This window comes from Streptopelia decaocto, assembly GCF_964273445.1.
Source record: "Streptopelia decaocto genome assembly, chromosome: Z".
In the NCBI taxonomy this organism is placed as follows: Eukaryota; Metazoa; Chordata; class Aves; order Columbiformes; family Columbidae; genus Streptopelia; species Streptopelia decaocto.
In genome coordinates this window covers 35,028,402-35,044,021 of record NC_138657.1, presented here as the reverse complement: position 1 = coordinate 35,044,021, position 15,620 = coordinate 35,028,402, and the positions used below count along the sequence as shown (strand labels likewise).

The following is a 15,620-nucleotide window of genomic DNA, read 5'->3' as shown; positions in this document are numbered from 1 at the left end:
GCTGCGCGTTTGATTTTTACACGCCATGCAGACACAGCCTGATGACGCCACGCACCGCGGCAGCGGTAAGGCTACGCGAGCCCCGCCGCGCTCCCACTCCCCCGGCAGCGCGGGCGACGGCGCTCGGACCTCGCGAAGAGCCTCCGCGCAGCCTTACCGCTGCCGGGGAGCGGGCGCGCTGCCGCGAGACTGCGCCCCTGCGGAAGCTGCGCGGGGCGAGCGCCCCCCTGCGCGAGCTGCCGTGGGGCGCCGCGGCGGTTACGTAAGTGCCGGCGCCCCCCGCGCCGCTCCCCCCCCCCCCCTCCCCGTACCGCCCCCCGCCCCGCCGGCGGTTATGCAATCGCCAGCACACAGACCTACTGTACCCCACACCGCCCAGCGCCCCGCCCTGCCCCGCCCCTGACCGCTCCCATTGGCTGTCCTCTGGCAGCGCCCGGCGCCGATTGGGACGGTGTCGCCGCCAGTCACGGCGCGGCGCGGCTGGCATGCGGGCTATGAGCCCGCGCCGCGCAGCCCTGACCTACTAACACACATCCCTCCGCGCCGCCGCTGCCGCCGCACGCTCCCGCCCGCCTGTTCCGCTGCTGCCTGTACAGTGCGGCACGGCACCGCATCGCCTAACGCCGTCGCCGCTTCGTCTCGCCCCGCCCGCGGCCCGGCGCGGAGCAGGGGATGCTCGGCGCCTCGCGGTGCGTTGCAGGTATGAAGGGGCGCGTACGCGCGGAGCGCTGCGCGGTACGAAGTTAGGGTCACCGCCCGGGCTGCGGCGTTCGTCGCTCCTCGGCTGTGGGCGGCTGTTACATAACGCCAGCCCAGCCGGCTCCGGCTGCCGGCGAGCGGGGAGGGGTCCGCCGGGCGGCCCGTCTCTGTGCGCTGGCGCCTGGCTCGGCAGAGGGGAAGCAGCCCGGGAGATGCCCGCCGAAGGCTTTCCCTGGCGGGGGGGGGTGCTTGTTCCTGGCGAGCCGTCCTACCCCCTTCTTCTTCCCACAGCAAGCCCGGGGCAGCGCCGCCGGAGCCGCTCTCCCACGTTGCATAATGTGCCGGCGGGGAGCGGACTACCGCGGCGGCCGCCGTGCGGGGCGGAGAGCTGGGTCCCGGGCGCCGACCGCGCCTCGGCCCCAAAACACCGGGAGCTGCGTGCTGCCGGAGCCTGCCGGCGGCACCCCCTTCTTCGGGAGGCGCTGGGGCATGTTGCCCGCGGGCAAGCGGGATTAGTGGCAGCGGCCCGGCCGTGCCGTGCGGGGCTGCGCTTGCCTCAGCCCTTCTCGTCACTTTTGTCGCTGTTTTTCAGGCGCTGCGGACCGATCGCATAATAGTTCCTGGAAATGTTGCATTATGTAACCACAGAATTTGCTGGCAGCCGGGCTGGGAAGAGGGAGCTAATTATGCCATTTTATAATCTCGCTACAAAGAAACTAGGACAATCTCTCCTAGAAAACAAACAAACAACAGCAAAAAAAAAAAAAAACAACAAACAAACCCCCGTAACTGTAGCAGATTTTGTTAAATTGCGTTTAATAAAGGAAGTAGATAACTGGGTAAGTGGGGAGGCAAGGCGGGCTCACCGCCTGCGTGCCGGGTGCCTTAAAACGAGATCTGTGTTGATCTATATTTAGCACCATCGCATTTTAGCAATTGTGGCTTCATGTACTATTTGTGGTCTTTTCTCCAGAGCTGTGCGTGTAGATGTTCGAGGCCATTTGCTCGGATTTTTAACTCCATGCCTTCAGAGACGTTTTGATAAGGCTGTATTTTTAGGAAGGCATTTCGCCCAGACGCTGAGCCATCTCTCCGGTAGAGGCTTTCACTTGCCGTTTCTGACAGAGGAGAAAGAGAGAAAGAAAGAAAAGGAAAAAAAAAAAAAAAAACAACGAAAACACACAACAAAAACCAAACCCGTGTAATTTAAGGGAGGAAGGCGTTTAGGAGATGTTAGCCGTGCCGGAGGAGAGGGGTAGAGCCGTCCCGCCCGTGCTCTGACGGCCGCGGGGGGCCAGGTGCCGCCGGCCCCGGGGGGCAGCAGAGCCGGGCGCCGGGGGCAGTCGCCAGCACCGCAAGTAGGTCAGTGTGACAGACCCGGCGGGGAGCGGAGCCCGATCCGTCGGCCACCTTCCCCTCAGGCTTGCGCTGCGCCGTGCCCGGGGGTCGCCGTCTCCCCAACGGCCGTTGGGAGCCGTTGGTGGCCGTTGGGGCGCGGCGGCCGCGCGGCGGCGGGCGAGCGAGGGCTGGGGGCGCTGGCGCTCCCCCTCAGCCCTTTGTTCTGGGCTGGGGCGGCGGCGGCGGGCGGGTGGGGGGAGCGGCGGGCTGATAGAGCGGGGCCGTGCTGAGGGGGGAGCGGCCCGGGCGCCATGCGCCGCCGGTCACGTAGGGGCCCGCCGGGCCGGGCAGCCTTTGTGGCGGGCGCGGTGCGGGGCCGAGCTGCGGGGAGGCGGCGTCCTCCACCTCCCGCACCGCGCCCCGTGGAGCGTCACTAGCCCCGCTTCCCGTTTCCCTCCTTGTCCCACCGCCTCCTGAAGGCAGACAAAGGTCCCCCCTACCCGCCAGAGGGGTACAGCTCGCAGGTAGGCATGAAGTAGCCTAGCACACCCGCACTGCCGCAACCCGAGTATTTTCGGCTTTCTCCTTACGTAACGAACAACAACAACAACAAATGGCCATTGCCCAATTCTGTTATTCTGCCAAGTCACTTCGGTGTTGCAGTGGCAAAAGCCGTGGCTGGACGTTCCGTACTCGCGGGTCAGCTTGTGCTCTGTCCTCGATGGGAGCATAGCTTTAAAGTTGCTGCTCATAACTTGGCTTTCAAGATATCGTGATTTTTGTGTGTGACTAATACAGTCCTCTAAGTAGACAAAACCAGTGTGTTTGTTACCAAAACCTCCAAAGTCCAAATTAAATACCACAACTGCTGTCTTACCTGGCATAGGTAGTAGCAGCAAAGTATTTAAAAAATGTGGTATTCTCAATAACATACATAAACTTTTCTGCTACTTGATTGTTGGGGTCAAATACAGCTTTGATTTTGAAACTGTCTTGGAGTTACTGTTGTGTTAAAAACAGCATGATTTTTTCTTCTTGTCTGTGTAAATTGAATGATTGCCCTCAGTTTCATTGTGTTTGTTCCTGTGTATGTAATTACTTTGGGTCATCTTTGTCCTCAGTAATTAATTCAGTCCACAATCTTGTTTAAAATATTGCGATGTGCATCACTTATTCAATCCTTATTCAATCAAAATGTTGACTTTGATGGGAAACTTGGATGAATAAGGAATTGGGGTTTGGCCCAAAGACCTGATTTAAACCAACAAGTTCAAGGATTACTGAATAAAGATCCTTGATATCGTTGGCACTAACATTTATTGTTATAGAAGTTCTCATGTTACAGATGTCTTTGACTGTTAAAGTGCTAACACTCTTTAGAATGGTCTGCCTCTACTTTCCATTTTTATTTACTTTATATTTTTAACTCATCTTATTCTCCAAAGGACTCTTAACTTGCTTTTAAAATGTGCAGCTTCCTGGATTTGACTTCAAAGCCTCAAGTTTCTGCTGTTTTGGTGTTTTATTTTTTAAGGAACTGATCTGAAAGGTGTCAAAAAGCTCAGAGTCTTCCTATGAGCAATATGAACTTATATGACCTCTTCACAGTTCATCTCATCCTAAGAAGGAAGAGTATTCGCCATGCTTTGGCTGAAATTTGTAGAACATACAGACGTTCTTTCTGTTACAATACAGTCTAAATAGAGTCTGTGAAAGATATCAGTACCATGCTACTTTTTTCAATCCTTTATCTGGAAATAAAACTTGTAAATAAAATGAACCTTTAGCTCATTTTAAATTGACTTATTTTAACAAATAGTTATGCAAACTATTCTTATGCAATGGTTTTTTTCCAGACAGCAATCTCGCTGCTGTTATAACATCACTATGATGCAACAGTATGAACAATAAAATCCTCTGTTTGAGTCTTATTACACACTGTTAAGCAATGTATCTGACTCATCAGCTTAATTGACTCTTCTAGGTGACCTTGCCATGATCATTACAGCCAGTTATGAGATATAAATGTGGTTAGAATATGTAATAGAAAAAAAATGCAAATAGATGGCCAATTTATGGAGTTCATTCTAAAAGAAGATGACAGTTGATTTTTGTGTTACAGTATTTTACAGTGTATGAAAATAATATTTTTTTATTTTTTTTTTTTCTTTAAGAAAAACCACAAGGTATATGTAACTGTCTGATACTGGTGCTAAGTATGACTGTCAAAAAGAAGACTGTGTAAGCAAGCGCATATTTGGACTTGACTCTGTAACAGAAACAACATTCTTAAACTTATATTAAAAGGTAGATCTGAAATTATTATTAGGACCTCCTTAAATATCCTGATTTTTTTTTCCCAGTTCACATGCTGAATTGATCCATGTCTAAGTTAGCATACTATGAGACTGAATCTGATGACAGATATCACACAGATCTACTACTATCAGAAATAATGCCTTATTTAAGACAGTTGTGGTGGTGGTGGTGTCTATGTGTGGGGTTTTTGTTGTTGTGTTGTGTGGTTTGTTTTTTTTTTCCTCTCTCCTTTCTTGAAATGTTCCGTCTTGGTATCTTGGTGTAATGTTCAGTCTGCTCTGAAGTATTTGGAGAATTAGCCAATTTTTGCCACAGAGGTGGCTGCACAGCCGTTAGCAGTATAGGTGCCAGTGCTGCAACACCTCTTATGGGTGGAATGCAACCCAATAAAGAAAATGGTGCTCAGCGTGGGCAGTGGTCTTCCTGTCTGGGCCATCAAATAGAATTAGAGCTCTAAAGGTTGTTATTTCTCTTTTCTGTTTGCAGTGAGTGATAGATACCAACATTTTACAGGCAATGTTTGTTTTACATATTTGTGCTTCAGTTGTTATATAACAAGATGGATGTTTAGAGCATCAGCTGGGATTAATTGACATAATTCTGATGCCTTTAAATAGCACTATATAAATTTAGGTCAGCTGAAGGTCTGGTCCATGCTTGGCATTTTAAGAACGCAGGTCAATAATAGAAGCCATTTGTTGTCAGAATAATTAACATTTGATTTTTTTTTAAATGATTCTTAACTAGGGGAAAGCTGAGACTGTATTTCCAGAACACTGTTACCGTTAAGTTATGGCTTCTTGCTGTCTAGTTTTTCCTGCTGTCAGGTAGCTATTGAAATAAAGAGAAGCATGCTGTCATAGTCCTGTAACTTCAGTAACCATTGTTTCGATTGGGGTTTTATTAAAAATACTGGAAAGTGATGTGATGTTTAAAATGTCATGGTTTATATGCACATACGATATAATTAAATATTTACGCAAGTTATATATATGTTTTCTTTGCTTTTCTGTTTAAAGCTTTTCCTAGTGCTTAGATTTTTGTTCCCCACTCCCTGCTTCCCTCTAGTCCTCTGCCTAAATCAGAGCAGTAAACAGCTTGCTCTGGAAAAACTGAACAGATCTGATACATCATACTGTCTTCCTAAGGAAATTAAAGAAAATATAGGTCAAATTTACACCTATTAACCTTGACTGACCTTTTGAACAACAGCTACCTTTAACATAATGTTTCATGCTCTACAAATAGTAATTTTATTTGCATGATTTGTATAATTTACCTTTGGGAAGCAAGCTGTACTTTAATGAGTTAATTTGCAGTTATTAAGATAAACAGTAACTTAAGTAATTTTCCTAACAATGAAAGCCTTTTATAAAAATTACATATGACATCAGCTTTCTGGGTATGGCTTGGAGGTGGGTAATATGAAGGTGCAATAGTGTTCCAAGTTCCACTATGATCTTAGTAATTTCTTTTTTGCTTTTTATTGAAAAGTATCATAATAGCTTATTTTTTATGTTTCCCATGGACTATATTGTATAAACATCTCCCTTTTTTTGTTTCAATAAGATGATCAACATTTTAGTAAAAATGGGTCATCTTGTACAAAGCTATCATCATCAGTGTTCCACTGACCTAATTACACGTTGATCCTGAAACCGTAAGCACTTAAGATGCCCGTGAAGTTGTAAGAGAAGGAAACTGTGTATGGCAGCAATAGCTGTGTATTGCTCCATGTTGCTGTAATGGATTCATGATCTCTTGAGTGCAACTACATAATGGCAGTAACTGGTGGTAACATTAATGGTATAAATGCTTTTTCCTTTTGTGACTATGGATAACCCATCCATCATAGCATAAAATGCAGTCACCTATTTTTTCCAGAAAGTTTGAGCTTCATTTGCCTTACATTGCCTAGACCCTCTTGCCCACAAATATATCCTAGGGATAATATCACTCTTTCAGTGGAGCCAGCATTAAAGCTTTTCTTTAACAGGAATATAATTTTACTAATGGTGCTAGATCAAAGGCAAGAAAAAGTATCTTGAAGGATTTAAGTAGAGGTTGGAATGGGCCACATCCTCTGTTAGAGAGGATTTGTGACTTAGGGTAGACCTGAGAGGTGCAGAATTTCCAAAGCATTTAGGCAGACTGTGTTCACCACCTAAGCTTAAATTCAGCTTCCTGTCATGCATGTGCAATGAGGATGATGTTTTTTCTGTAACTTACGAAACTCTCAAGACAGATAGCAAGTGTTTTTGAAACACCGTGAGGATGAAGTGCAAACTATATTCTTCAGTTTTGCAAATATTGGAATGCAAAGTCATAATTTTGATATCTATGAGCAGGTTCTACACCAGCTCTTCTGGTATACAGACAGATTTTCAAAATAGGTAACCTGTGACAGGATGGTAGCAATAACATAATTAATGATACCTATGCAAAACATAGACAACAACAATGAAAAATATGCACAGAAATGTATCAATATGAGCTTTTATTGTTTTTCTGCAGTTTGCCATATAGTGGTAATAGTGATAAAGGTGTGGTTCTTTTTAAAAACAAGAAGTTGTACTTAGCCAATATTTTCTTCCATTTTTGAAGGACTGAGAGAGAAATTGTTTTGATGCACGGCAATACAAAAGTGAATTGTGTTTGAGCATCTGACTGCTAGAAATGGCATTTAATTTAGTTTAATAGAATCGCTATCCAAACATTAGAGCAATAGAATTAAACAATTATTTATCTCATTCTAGGATATGTTTGAAAAATTATGCTTGGAGATAGCATGAATTATTTTGCTAAATACAAGTAATAATATGCAGTTACTCTGTGGGAAACATGCATACATGGGGAAGCCCACATGCATTCTCTAAAGCAGAAATGACTTGTGTAATTAAATTGTACAGAAGAGAGAGAGGAAAGATTGCAGCTCTGTCCTTCAGCCTTTTGAAACATTCAATTATAATAGTGTGAATACACAAATCCCCAGGATCAGATCCTTAATGTACTATTTTGACACAATCAGATCACTTAAGTATTTTTTTAAGTTCATGGATAAATTAACTTTTCATGATTTCTGCATATATAATTCCTTGCTTCAATAACACGAGTTCTATACAACAATCTCATTAATACTTGGGTCTGGGATTGTATCCTGCTTTTATTGAAGCCAATGGCAAAATTGCTGTGGGAGCAAGACTGGGTCTGTAATTAAGTTAATAGGGTCGAGTGTTATTACATTGTTGAATTGGCACTCAATGCCATTAACATCAACCAACCAAAAAAAAAATCTTTAACAGTGACTAATGTAAGGCAGTATTAAATGTTGGTTTTATAACACTTTATGAGGGAGTGATAAAGCAATTGAAAAATTAATCATAAGGGAAAATATTGGAATTTGAAATATAGTCAGAGGAATCATTACAGCTCATTAGCTTATGTGTAAATACTGATGTTTTCCAGTGGAATTATAAAATGCAAGTGAAGTGAAGTGGCTGGTTTCACTGAAGGCGTTTTGCCATTATCGTCAGATGGAATTTAACTTGTTTAAAAATCATCATAGGCCTGATCCACACAGAGAAGTATTAACAAATAAGGGCTTTGACTTCTGTTTGCAAAGCAGTAATTCCAGTTACCGTGATAAAAGTGCTTGTTGTTTGGTTAGTCCACTGAAGTAATAGCATTAGAACTAACTACATAAATAGCAAACCAGTAAGAGTATGTCAGTGGGTTACACGTCTGTCTTGGCAGCTTTACTGATGGACTCTGGCAGAGAGCAAAGTTGAGTACTGCACGCAGAAACATGGTTGTTTTGATACACACTTAATATTTGCTGTAGACTTGCATGCTACTTATGTTCTGTCTATTTGTGCCAGGAACAATGTGTACAGGAGGGAGACTGGCCAAAACAGGAGTTATCAGTGCTACAGTGAGCAGATTGTGCACTGGAACAGCCCAAACTGCAGAAGTCCCATTGAGCAAGGGACGTGAACTCTGCAGGTTGTTGGGTTGTTTAAGTGCAGCTCAGTGCCAGTGTTAATCTGCAGGAGATTGACTGAACATGCAGTTGAGCTTTTAGTGATATATAGATGCTCATAGTGATGAACTATGCCATTAGTCTACGTTCATTTAGGAAAAACCAATCCAACAACTTTTTGCTAATTATTATTATCATTATTAGTACTTTTGCTAGGTAACAGTGTTGGCCAAACGTTAAAGTGGGATCACTTTGAGTTTGGACTCTATACAGATAGACACAAAGCTATAGTTCTTATCCTGAAACAGTCTTTTTAAAGACTGAATATATTGCTTCTATATAGTGTGGAAATGGAAAATTGGCATATTAAAAAGTCGTATTAAATCTGTGTAGGTATAGTTTTGTACGCACAAATCCTTTAAGTACTTCATTGCTGTTGCTAGTGTTTCAAGTGAAAGTGTAGATCTTTCATGGTATATGGAAGATAAATCTATAGAAAAGAATGATGTATGCATATTAGTATCCCTTTTCTAAGTACTCTAGTACTGTTAAATTCAGTATGATCTCTGTATTGGTAAGGCCCTGAAACTTCACAGAAGTTGTTTTGACTCCATTTGACTTGGGTGAGAGCTGGCTGAGATCCATCCTAAGATTTCATAGGTATTCAGAGCATGTAATACTGCTGTATGCTGTAGGTGTATGCATTTCCTCAGAAAGACAGAAGTTTTTAATGGTACAGGTGAACACAGTGATTTGTAGTATACCAAGACAACTATGGATCGATAGTTGTGCATCCCCAATGCTCCAGAGTAATGAAATAGAATCCTAGTATTTTTCTTCTTTTAGGGTAAAGTTACCTTACAGAGACTGAATATTCTACAAATGCCACAAAAATTCAGGTGGCCTTGTCTTTTTTTAATTTTTAAATTCTGTGTGTTCAGCAGTCATTTTTTTTAAGGTATTGGGTTGTACTCGATTTAAAAATGGTATGCATATTAATTAAACCATTTAATATATGTAGCAGTGAAATGGACAGAATAGCTATACAGCTTCTGCAGCAAATCATATTACACTGAATGTTTGAATAAACTCATGTTGCTTTGCTGTGGAGCTTATTTTGTTTTTAAACCTGATGCAGCTCGTATTTAACTTGACAGAAAACTTCCTTTGACTGCAGTTTGAATTTTGGATCAGGATCTAACTATGTAATTGCTTGTGTATTAGAGATATATTTCTCCTTTACAAACATGGCAATTTGTGGTGCTGCTTTTTCACTAAAATGTGAGATGCTGTCTTTGGTGTGGCTGGTTTCTAACTATTTTCCATTAAGGCTGTATTATCAAAGACAAATAGTTATATGTCAGTAATTAACCATGGATTTTAGAAAATTCTACTTAGCTGTTCTATTAAATGTGTTAATTTTTCATGACAGAAGAGTTGGCATGGTTTGATGGAACAGAACCCAGCTTGAAACCTGAATCTTTATGACCCTGCTTAATTGTTATTACATCACTCACTCCTCTTTTCCTTCTGGAAAAGACAAGAAAAACTGGCAGAATAGAGTTCATTAATTCTTTTATAACTTTCCCAACTGATAATGTTGAAATTAGTTTCATTAGTCATTGTAAAAACATTCCCAATAAACAGTGACATTAATCTGAAGTGGCTGCTTTTTTTTTTTTTTTTAATTTGTTGTTATGCAGGCAAGAATCATTGCTGACTCAATAGTCAGTTCTGTAAAAGCTCTTGACATACTACATTTATTTTGCCAGGAACATAACTGACTGTGGAAAATGAGATGTTGAGTAGCTATATCTCAGATCAAGACTAAATTATCCTATGAGACTAAAGTATTTTTGCATTAAGAGGGACTAAATAAAACAAAAGCCAGTTTAAATGCCAAGTTCAAATTTAATGATTACGATGTATGAAGCTAAAGGTTAAATTAGTTTTTCTGTGTAAACAGTAAGACTTTTAGATCTAAATTCCCACTTTAATGCAAACACTGTTTTCTAAAGGTGTACATGCCTCAATGGTGTTAAACTTTACTTGATGTAATAAGACTATTTTTCCAATGCAAATTATTAATTAAATATTATTTCTCTAACGTATTTTTCAAAACTAACTTTAAAGTTTTCTTTGTGAGACCTAGGAAAAATAGTCATACATAGACATAATGCATATTTTTCTTGACAATATTTTTTAATTGTTAGGTATTTGCCCAAATTATGTGTGTGCTTTTACTAGTTTGAACTGATAAGATCAATCAAAAAGGAATTTTAAATTTCTAAGTGTGTGTATATAAACATTGTATATACAGATGTATATCTGTATATATATATATTTTTTTTTAGAGAATGAAAAAACAATAATTAAATCTTTAATATCTTTAATGGTTAGTGGTGTTATTTTAAGACAATAGAAAGCACTCTAGCTTCTCTAAATCAGCTTATGTTATTTTTAATCCATGAGGGACCCAAATATGTAGCATTTCTGAGTCACACACCACAGCTGTTTTCAGAACAGATGCTTTAATGGGGAAGAACAAGATACTTTCCAGTAATGCTCATTAACGTGCCTGGGGTCCTGCAAAGTTACGTGTTGGATGTTTAGGTTGGTCAGAAATATCGTGGAAAGTTCTGTGACAACGTTACTGTAGAATCAAAACTCAAATATTTATTTGATTATTTTTTTTTCCTTGAATCATATTGTATTTGTTTTGGAACCAAATCTGCTACCTAGGTATCATAAAGCTTAGAATATCAATTGTTCCAGTGTTGAGCTGTCTTCATATTACAGCAGGGTTAATGAACCAAATGCTAGTCTAAGCTTTTTATCAAAAGCTACTTTTGCATGTCCTGAACCAGCAGTTCCTAAATAGTAATCAAATTATCTATTTATTCCAGGTTTTAAAGACTATTCATATTGCCTCTGCCAAGAAAATTTGTTCTAGACACTTCTGTCTGAGAATATGAAAGAAAAGGAAGAATGTGTGTGGATTTAAAATTACTGTATTTATCAAGTTGTGGAGTGAGAAGCACTGGGGAAATAGCTTGCTGTGTTGCTCATTGCAGACCTACTACAAATTGTTTCTGATGCAGCTGAGAAAAATGCAGACCCTTAAAAAGGAACACGGACCTGTTGACACAAGTAGCAATGTGGACAAAATCATGGTACTTAAGTCTACTTTAGCGGAAGTGTCTGAAGAATTGTCTACAAGTGAAGAGATACTACTTACTGAAGCAAATAGTGGAAAAAGCAAATCTTCAGCTTGCCGGAGAAAGCGAGAATTCATTCCAGATGAAAAGAAAGATGCTATGTATTGGGAGAAAAGGCGGAAAAATAATGAAGCTGCCAAAAGATCTCGTGAAAAACGACGACTGAATGACCTTGTCTTAGAGAACAAACTAATTGCACTGGGAGAGGAGAATGCCACTTTGAAGGCGGAGCTGCTTTCGTTGAAGTTAAAGTTTGGTTTAATTAGTTCTGCAGCCTATGCCCAAGAGATACAGAAACTCAGTAGCTCAACAGCTGTGTATTTCCAAGACTATCAGAGTTCCAAATCAAATATTAACTCATTTGTAGATGAACATGAACCATCTATAGTTGGCAGTAGTTGTATTTCTGTCATTAAACATTCTCCTCAAAGCTCAATGTCTGATGTGTCTGAAATAGCATCTGTAGAGCATACTCAACCAAGTCATATACAAAGCAACTGCAGAAGTCCTGAAAATAAGTTCCAGATTATAAAACAGGAGCCCATGGAATTAGAGAGAGAACCAAGAGATGACAGAGGTTCATATAAAGCATCCATATATCCAAGCTACATGGGAGCTACCTTTAACATGTACTCACATTCTCCTCCTCTTTTGCAAGTTAATAGATCCTCCAGTAATTCCCCCAGAACATCAGAAACTGATGATGGTGTAGTTGGAAAGTCATCTGATGGAGAAGATGAACAGCAGGTTCCTAAGGGTCCAATCCATTCCCCAGTTGAACATAAAAATATTCATGCAACAGTTAAAGTTCCAGAAGTGAATTCATCAGCTTTGCCTCACAAGCTTCGAATTAAAGCCAAAGCCATGCAAGTTAAAGTGGAAGCAATGGATAATGACTATGATGCAACACAGAAATTGTCATCACCCATTGACATGTCATCGAAAAGACATTTTGAGCTTGAAAAACATGGTGCACAAAACTTGGTGCATACTTCTCACACTCCTTTCTCGGTTCAAGTGACTAACATCCAAGACTGGTCACTGAAACCAGAACTCTGGCATCAGAAGGAACTCAATGTAAAAATTCAGAGTGGTTGCAAAGCTGGAGTTGTTGAAATAAAGGACAATATCTACAATGTCTCTGAGTCAGAGAACCTGTATTTGAAGCAGGGCATAGCAAACTTATCTGCAGAGGTTGCTTCACTTAAAAGACTTATAACTACACAACAAATCTCTGCATCAGACTCTGGTTAAGTTACTACTGAATAAAGGCTTATTGTTTTAAAGGATGTCATTTGCAGTAGATCAATATGTTTTGTATTATGCTGAATTTTCACTGGACTTGTGATGTCATTTCACTGTAATGTTCACATAACGTCTGATTGGTGTCCTTTTGTGCACAAATTATTATGAAAACTAGGCTGCGTTATGATCACTATGCCTTGTGTATAGTCAAGTAGCCTGTACAAAGGCTGTATATAGTGAACTTTCTTTTTGTTCTTCTACTATAGAGTGTGCAAGTTACCAGTTACAATAAAATATTGGTGACAAACACACAACATCTACTACAGTTCAGTTGATTTTATGAACTTGTAAATAACTTGTTAATTAAAAACTGGCTTTTTCTTACACTGTGTTCAACTTCACTTATGTGTTTGGTTTTTACAGCCTAACAACCAAATTACAATTTACGACATGTAATCCTTCTGGCCACCTTTTTCCTTAACACATTTTTTAGAAAAGACTAGAAATAAAGTGGATATTTATAAATGAAACAGTACCAATTTATAGCCTTAGCCTTCTCTAATTTATTTATTAGGAGAAGTTAACCAAAACCCCTGCAAATTCTAACCCAGTAACTAATATCAACAGCCTTGTTTCTCCTATCTCAAATGAGACAGTAATGAGTTTCTGAGTGGTTTGTGACAAACCATTTCTTCAATATTAGAACTTATTTTAGATTAAATTAGTTAAGTTGGATTTGTGCATCTGCAAAGTTTTCAGAACTTTGCAGTGACAGAACTGGACAGCACCATCTTTTTCAAGAGTTGGCTTGTATGTGCGAGGACTGCAGGCATAGAAATAAGTGTGCAAAAAGGCTGCACAAAAGAGTCTGTCTGCCTTGCACACCTTGGTTCTTTCCATGGCAGACCATGGGTCACTTTTAGTTGAAGGGTAAGGCTACTGGATCTGTAAATGCTGAGCCCACCAGGCAAATATCTACATAAGGGCCAGGCAATAGTAGTAGCAGAGTTAGATCATCTGCTCTTTTAGCTCCTAGTGTGGGACATAATGCAACTCTTAAGTATGAAGTAAGTCTTACTACCGCTTTGGCCTTGGGTTCAATGGCTTAGTTAACTGAACTGGAATACCCTGGCTCACTATGGGTCATTTTGCAAGGACTTCTTAAATGTAAGATGCAGACTGTGTGAAGAACTGCTCAATCCAGATACTACATATCCCTTGCAATTTATGCAGATGATAAATTCTTTACCTGGTGACTGGACAGGACTGCAGTGATCTTTGTCTTTGAGAAAAGCCATTGAACCACGGAGACTAGACTTGCATCACATGTCCTTGGTTTGACTCACCAAAGTCTTTAATTTTAAAATTAAAAATAATTTACAAATAGAGCATAGATGTGGCAGAGGTTATTTCTTGAAACTTTCCCCTTCTTTTAATGTACTAATAACTCAAACTGAAAAGTAAGCTTTTGCTGAAAAGGCTTTTTATTAATTGCCATACTGTATAATGAATGCAACCTTTCCATAGACTTAGAATACTAATTAAGAAAACAGTAGGTATTGTTTTTTAAATTCATACTTGACTTGAGTGAGAGGAAATTTTTCAATTTTTTGGGGATATGAAGAGGAGTTTGAGTCACTCCTGATAGCTCTGAAGCTTGGTCCAGCAGTCAAGGCAATGGCAAAACTCCTTGATGTCAGTAAGGCCAGGATTTGATTCTGTACCTTTTCAGGAGCTGATGATTCACAGTCACGTTCTGGGAGGACCTTGGCACAGAAATCACTGGTACTTTCTGAGCTTTTTTGAGCCTTCTAACTGCTGTCCTGTATTTGTGGTATTCAGAGTTAATAAACTGTTATTCTTTTTTCATGCCTTAATAATACAATAGACCCCATAGCTGGGCTCTGTATGTATTTGGTAATTAATATAGATGACATTTCAATGTTACTGAAAATAAGCTCAGGATTATTGCATGAAATGTAAAAATTTGCATTGAATGATGGGGATATGAAACATGAGGCAGTGATTGCTACTGTCTTTTAGCTTGCTAAGTATCTTCTGTAAGCAACAATAAAATTCTTTAAATATTTTGCATATTATTTATCACATGTAATGTGTTCAAGGAGAGGACTTAAAACTCTCAGTGTTGCCATCTATGTAAGCCTAGATCTATTTTTTTTTCCCATTTCTTGTTACAGTTGTTTGTCATAATGGAAGAATGTTGTCCTCTTTCTAGGTCATTATATATTTTGTGTATCTGTTTTGTGCAATTAATACTTAACAGTAATGATGTAGTTAATTTGTTGAAGGATGTCATTGCAAGAAAGTTATAGCATGGAGCTTAGGAGCACAATCAGATGTTATTTATACTCCCTTTATACCTTAGTGTTATGCTTCATTTGAAGAAAGAAATAAATAATTTGTCTTTTGTTCAAAACCAGTTCTAATTACAACATGATTTTGTATTACATTTGTTGTCCTAGTCCAACCCAGAGGTGTTAGCTGCAGTTGATGACAAATCCTCCTGTGCTGAAGTTACTATTTCTGCATGTAATGCTTGGAGTATCTTTCACAGACATTATAAAGTTACACAATGCAGAGTGTGGGTGGTATATACAAAGCCTCGTTCTTTGCTACAATTGCAAACTTGCCAGAAGACACTCTCAGCTGCTCTCAACTGCAGTAGATGTCTCCCTTAAACCAAGACCCTCACGCTCCTCACCCTTTTTTAGCCTGCTTTCCTTCAGGACATGGTACCAGGAAAGATGGAGAGTCACACTGGCTGGCGACAGGGAGAGAAGGTAGTGGGACTCTGCTCCCCT

At 40.7% G+C, this 15,620-nt stretch overlaps 1 protein-coding gene across 1 annotated transcript; it reads left to right on the top strand.

The window, feature by feature from the left end:
* The first annotated feature begins 473 nt into the window (after nt 1-473).
* NFIL3 (nuclear factor, interleukin 3 regulated) lies at nt 474-15,235 on the top strand. The gene is made up of 2 exons (XM_082074071.1): nt 474-700; nt 11,242-15,235. The coding sequence occupies exon 2, from the start codon at nt 11,431-11,433 to the stop codon at nt 12,805-12,807; it is 1,377 nt and encodes a 458-aa protein (XP_081930197.1). The 5' UTR covers nt 474-700; nt 11,242-11,430; the 3' UTR covers nt 12,808-15,235.
* Nucleotides 15,236-15,620: the final 385 nt, after the last annotated feature.

Excerpts from the sequence above, each read along its gene's own strand:
- NFIL3 (XM_082074071.1), top strand. The coding sequence starts at position 11,431 with ATGCAGCTGAGAAAAATGCAGACCCTTAAAAAGGAACACGGACCTGTT.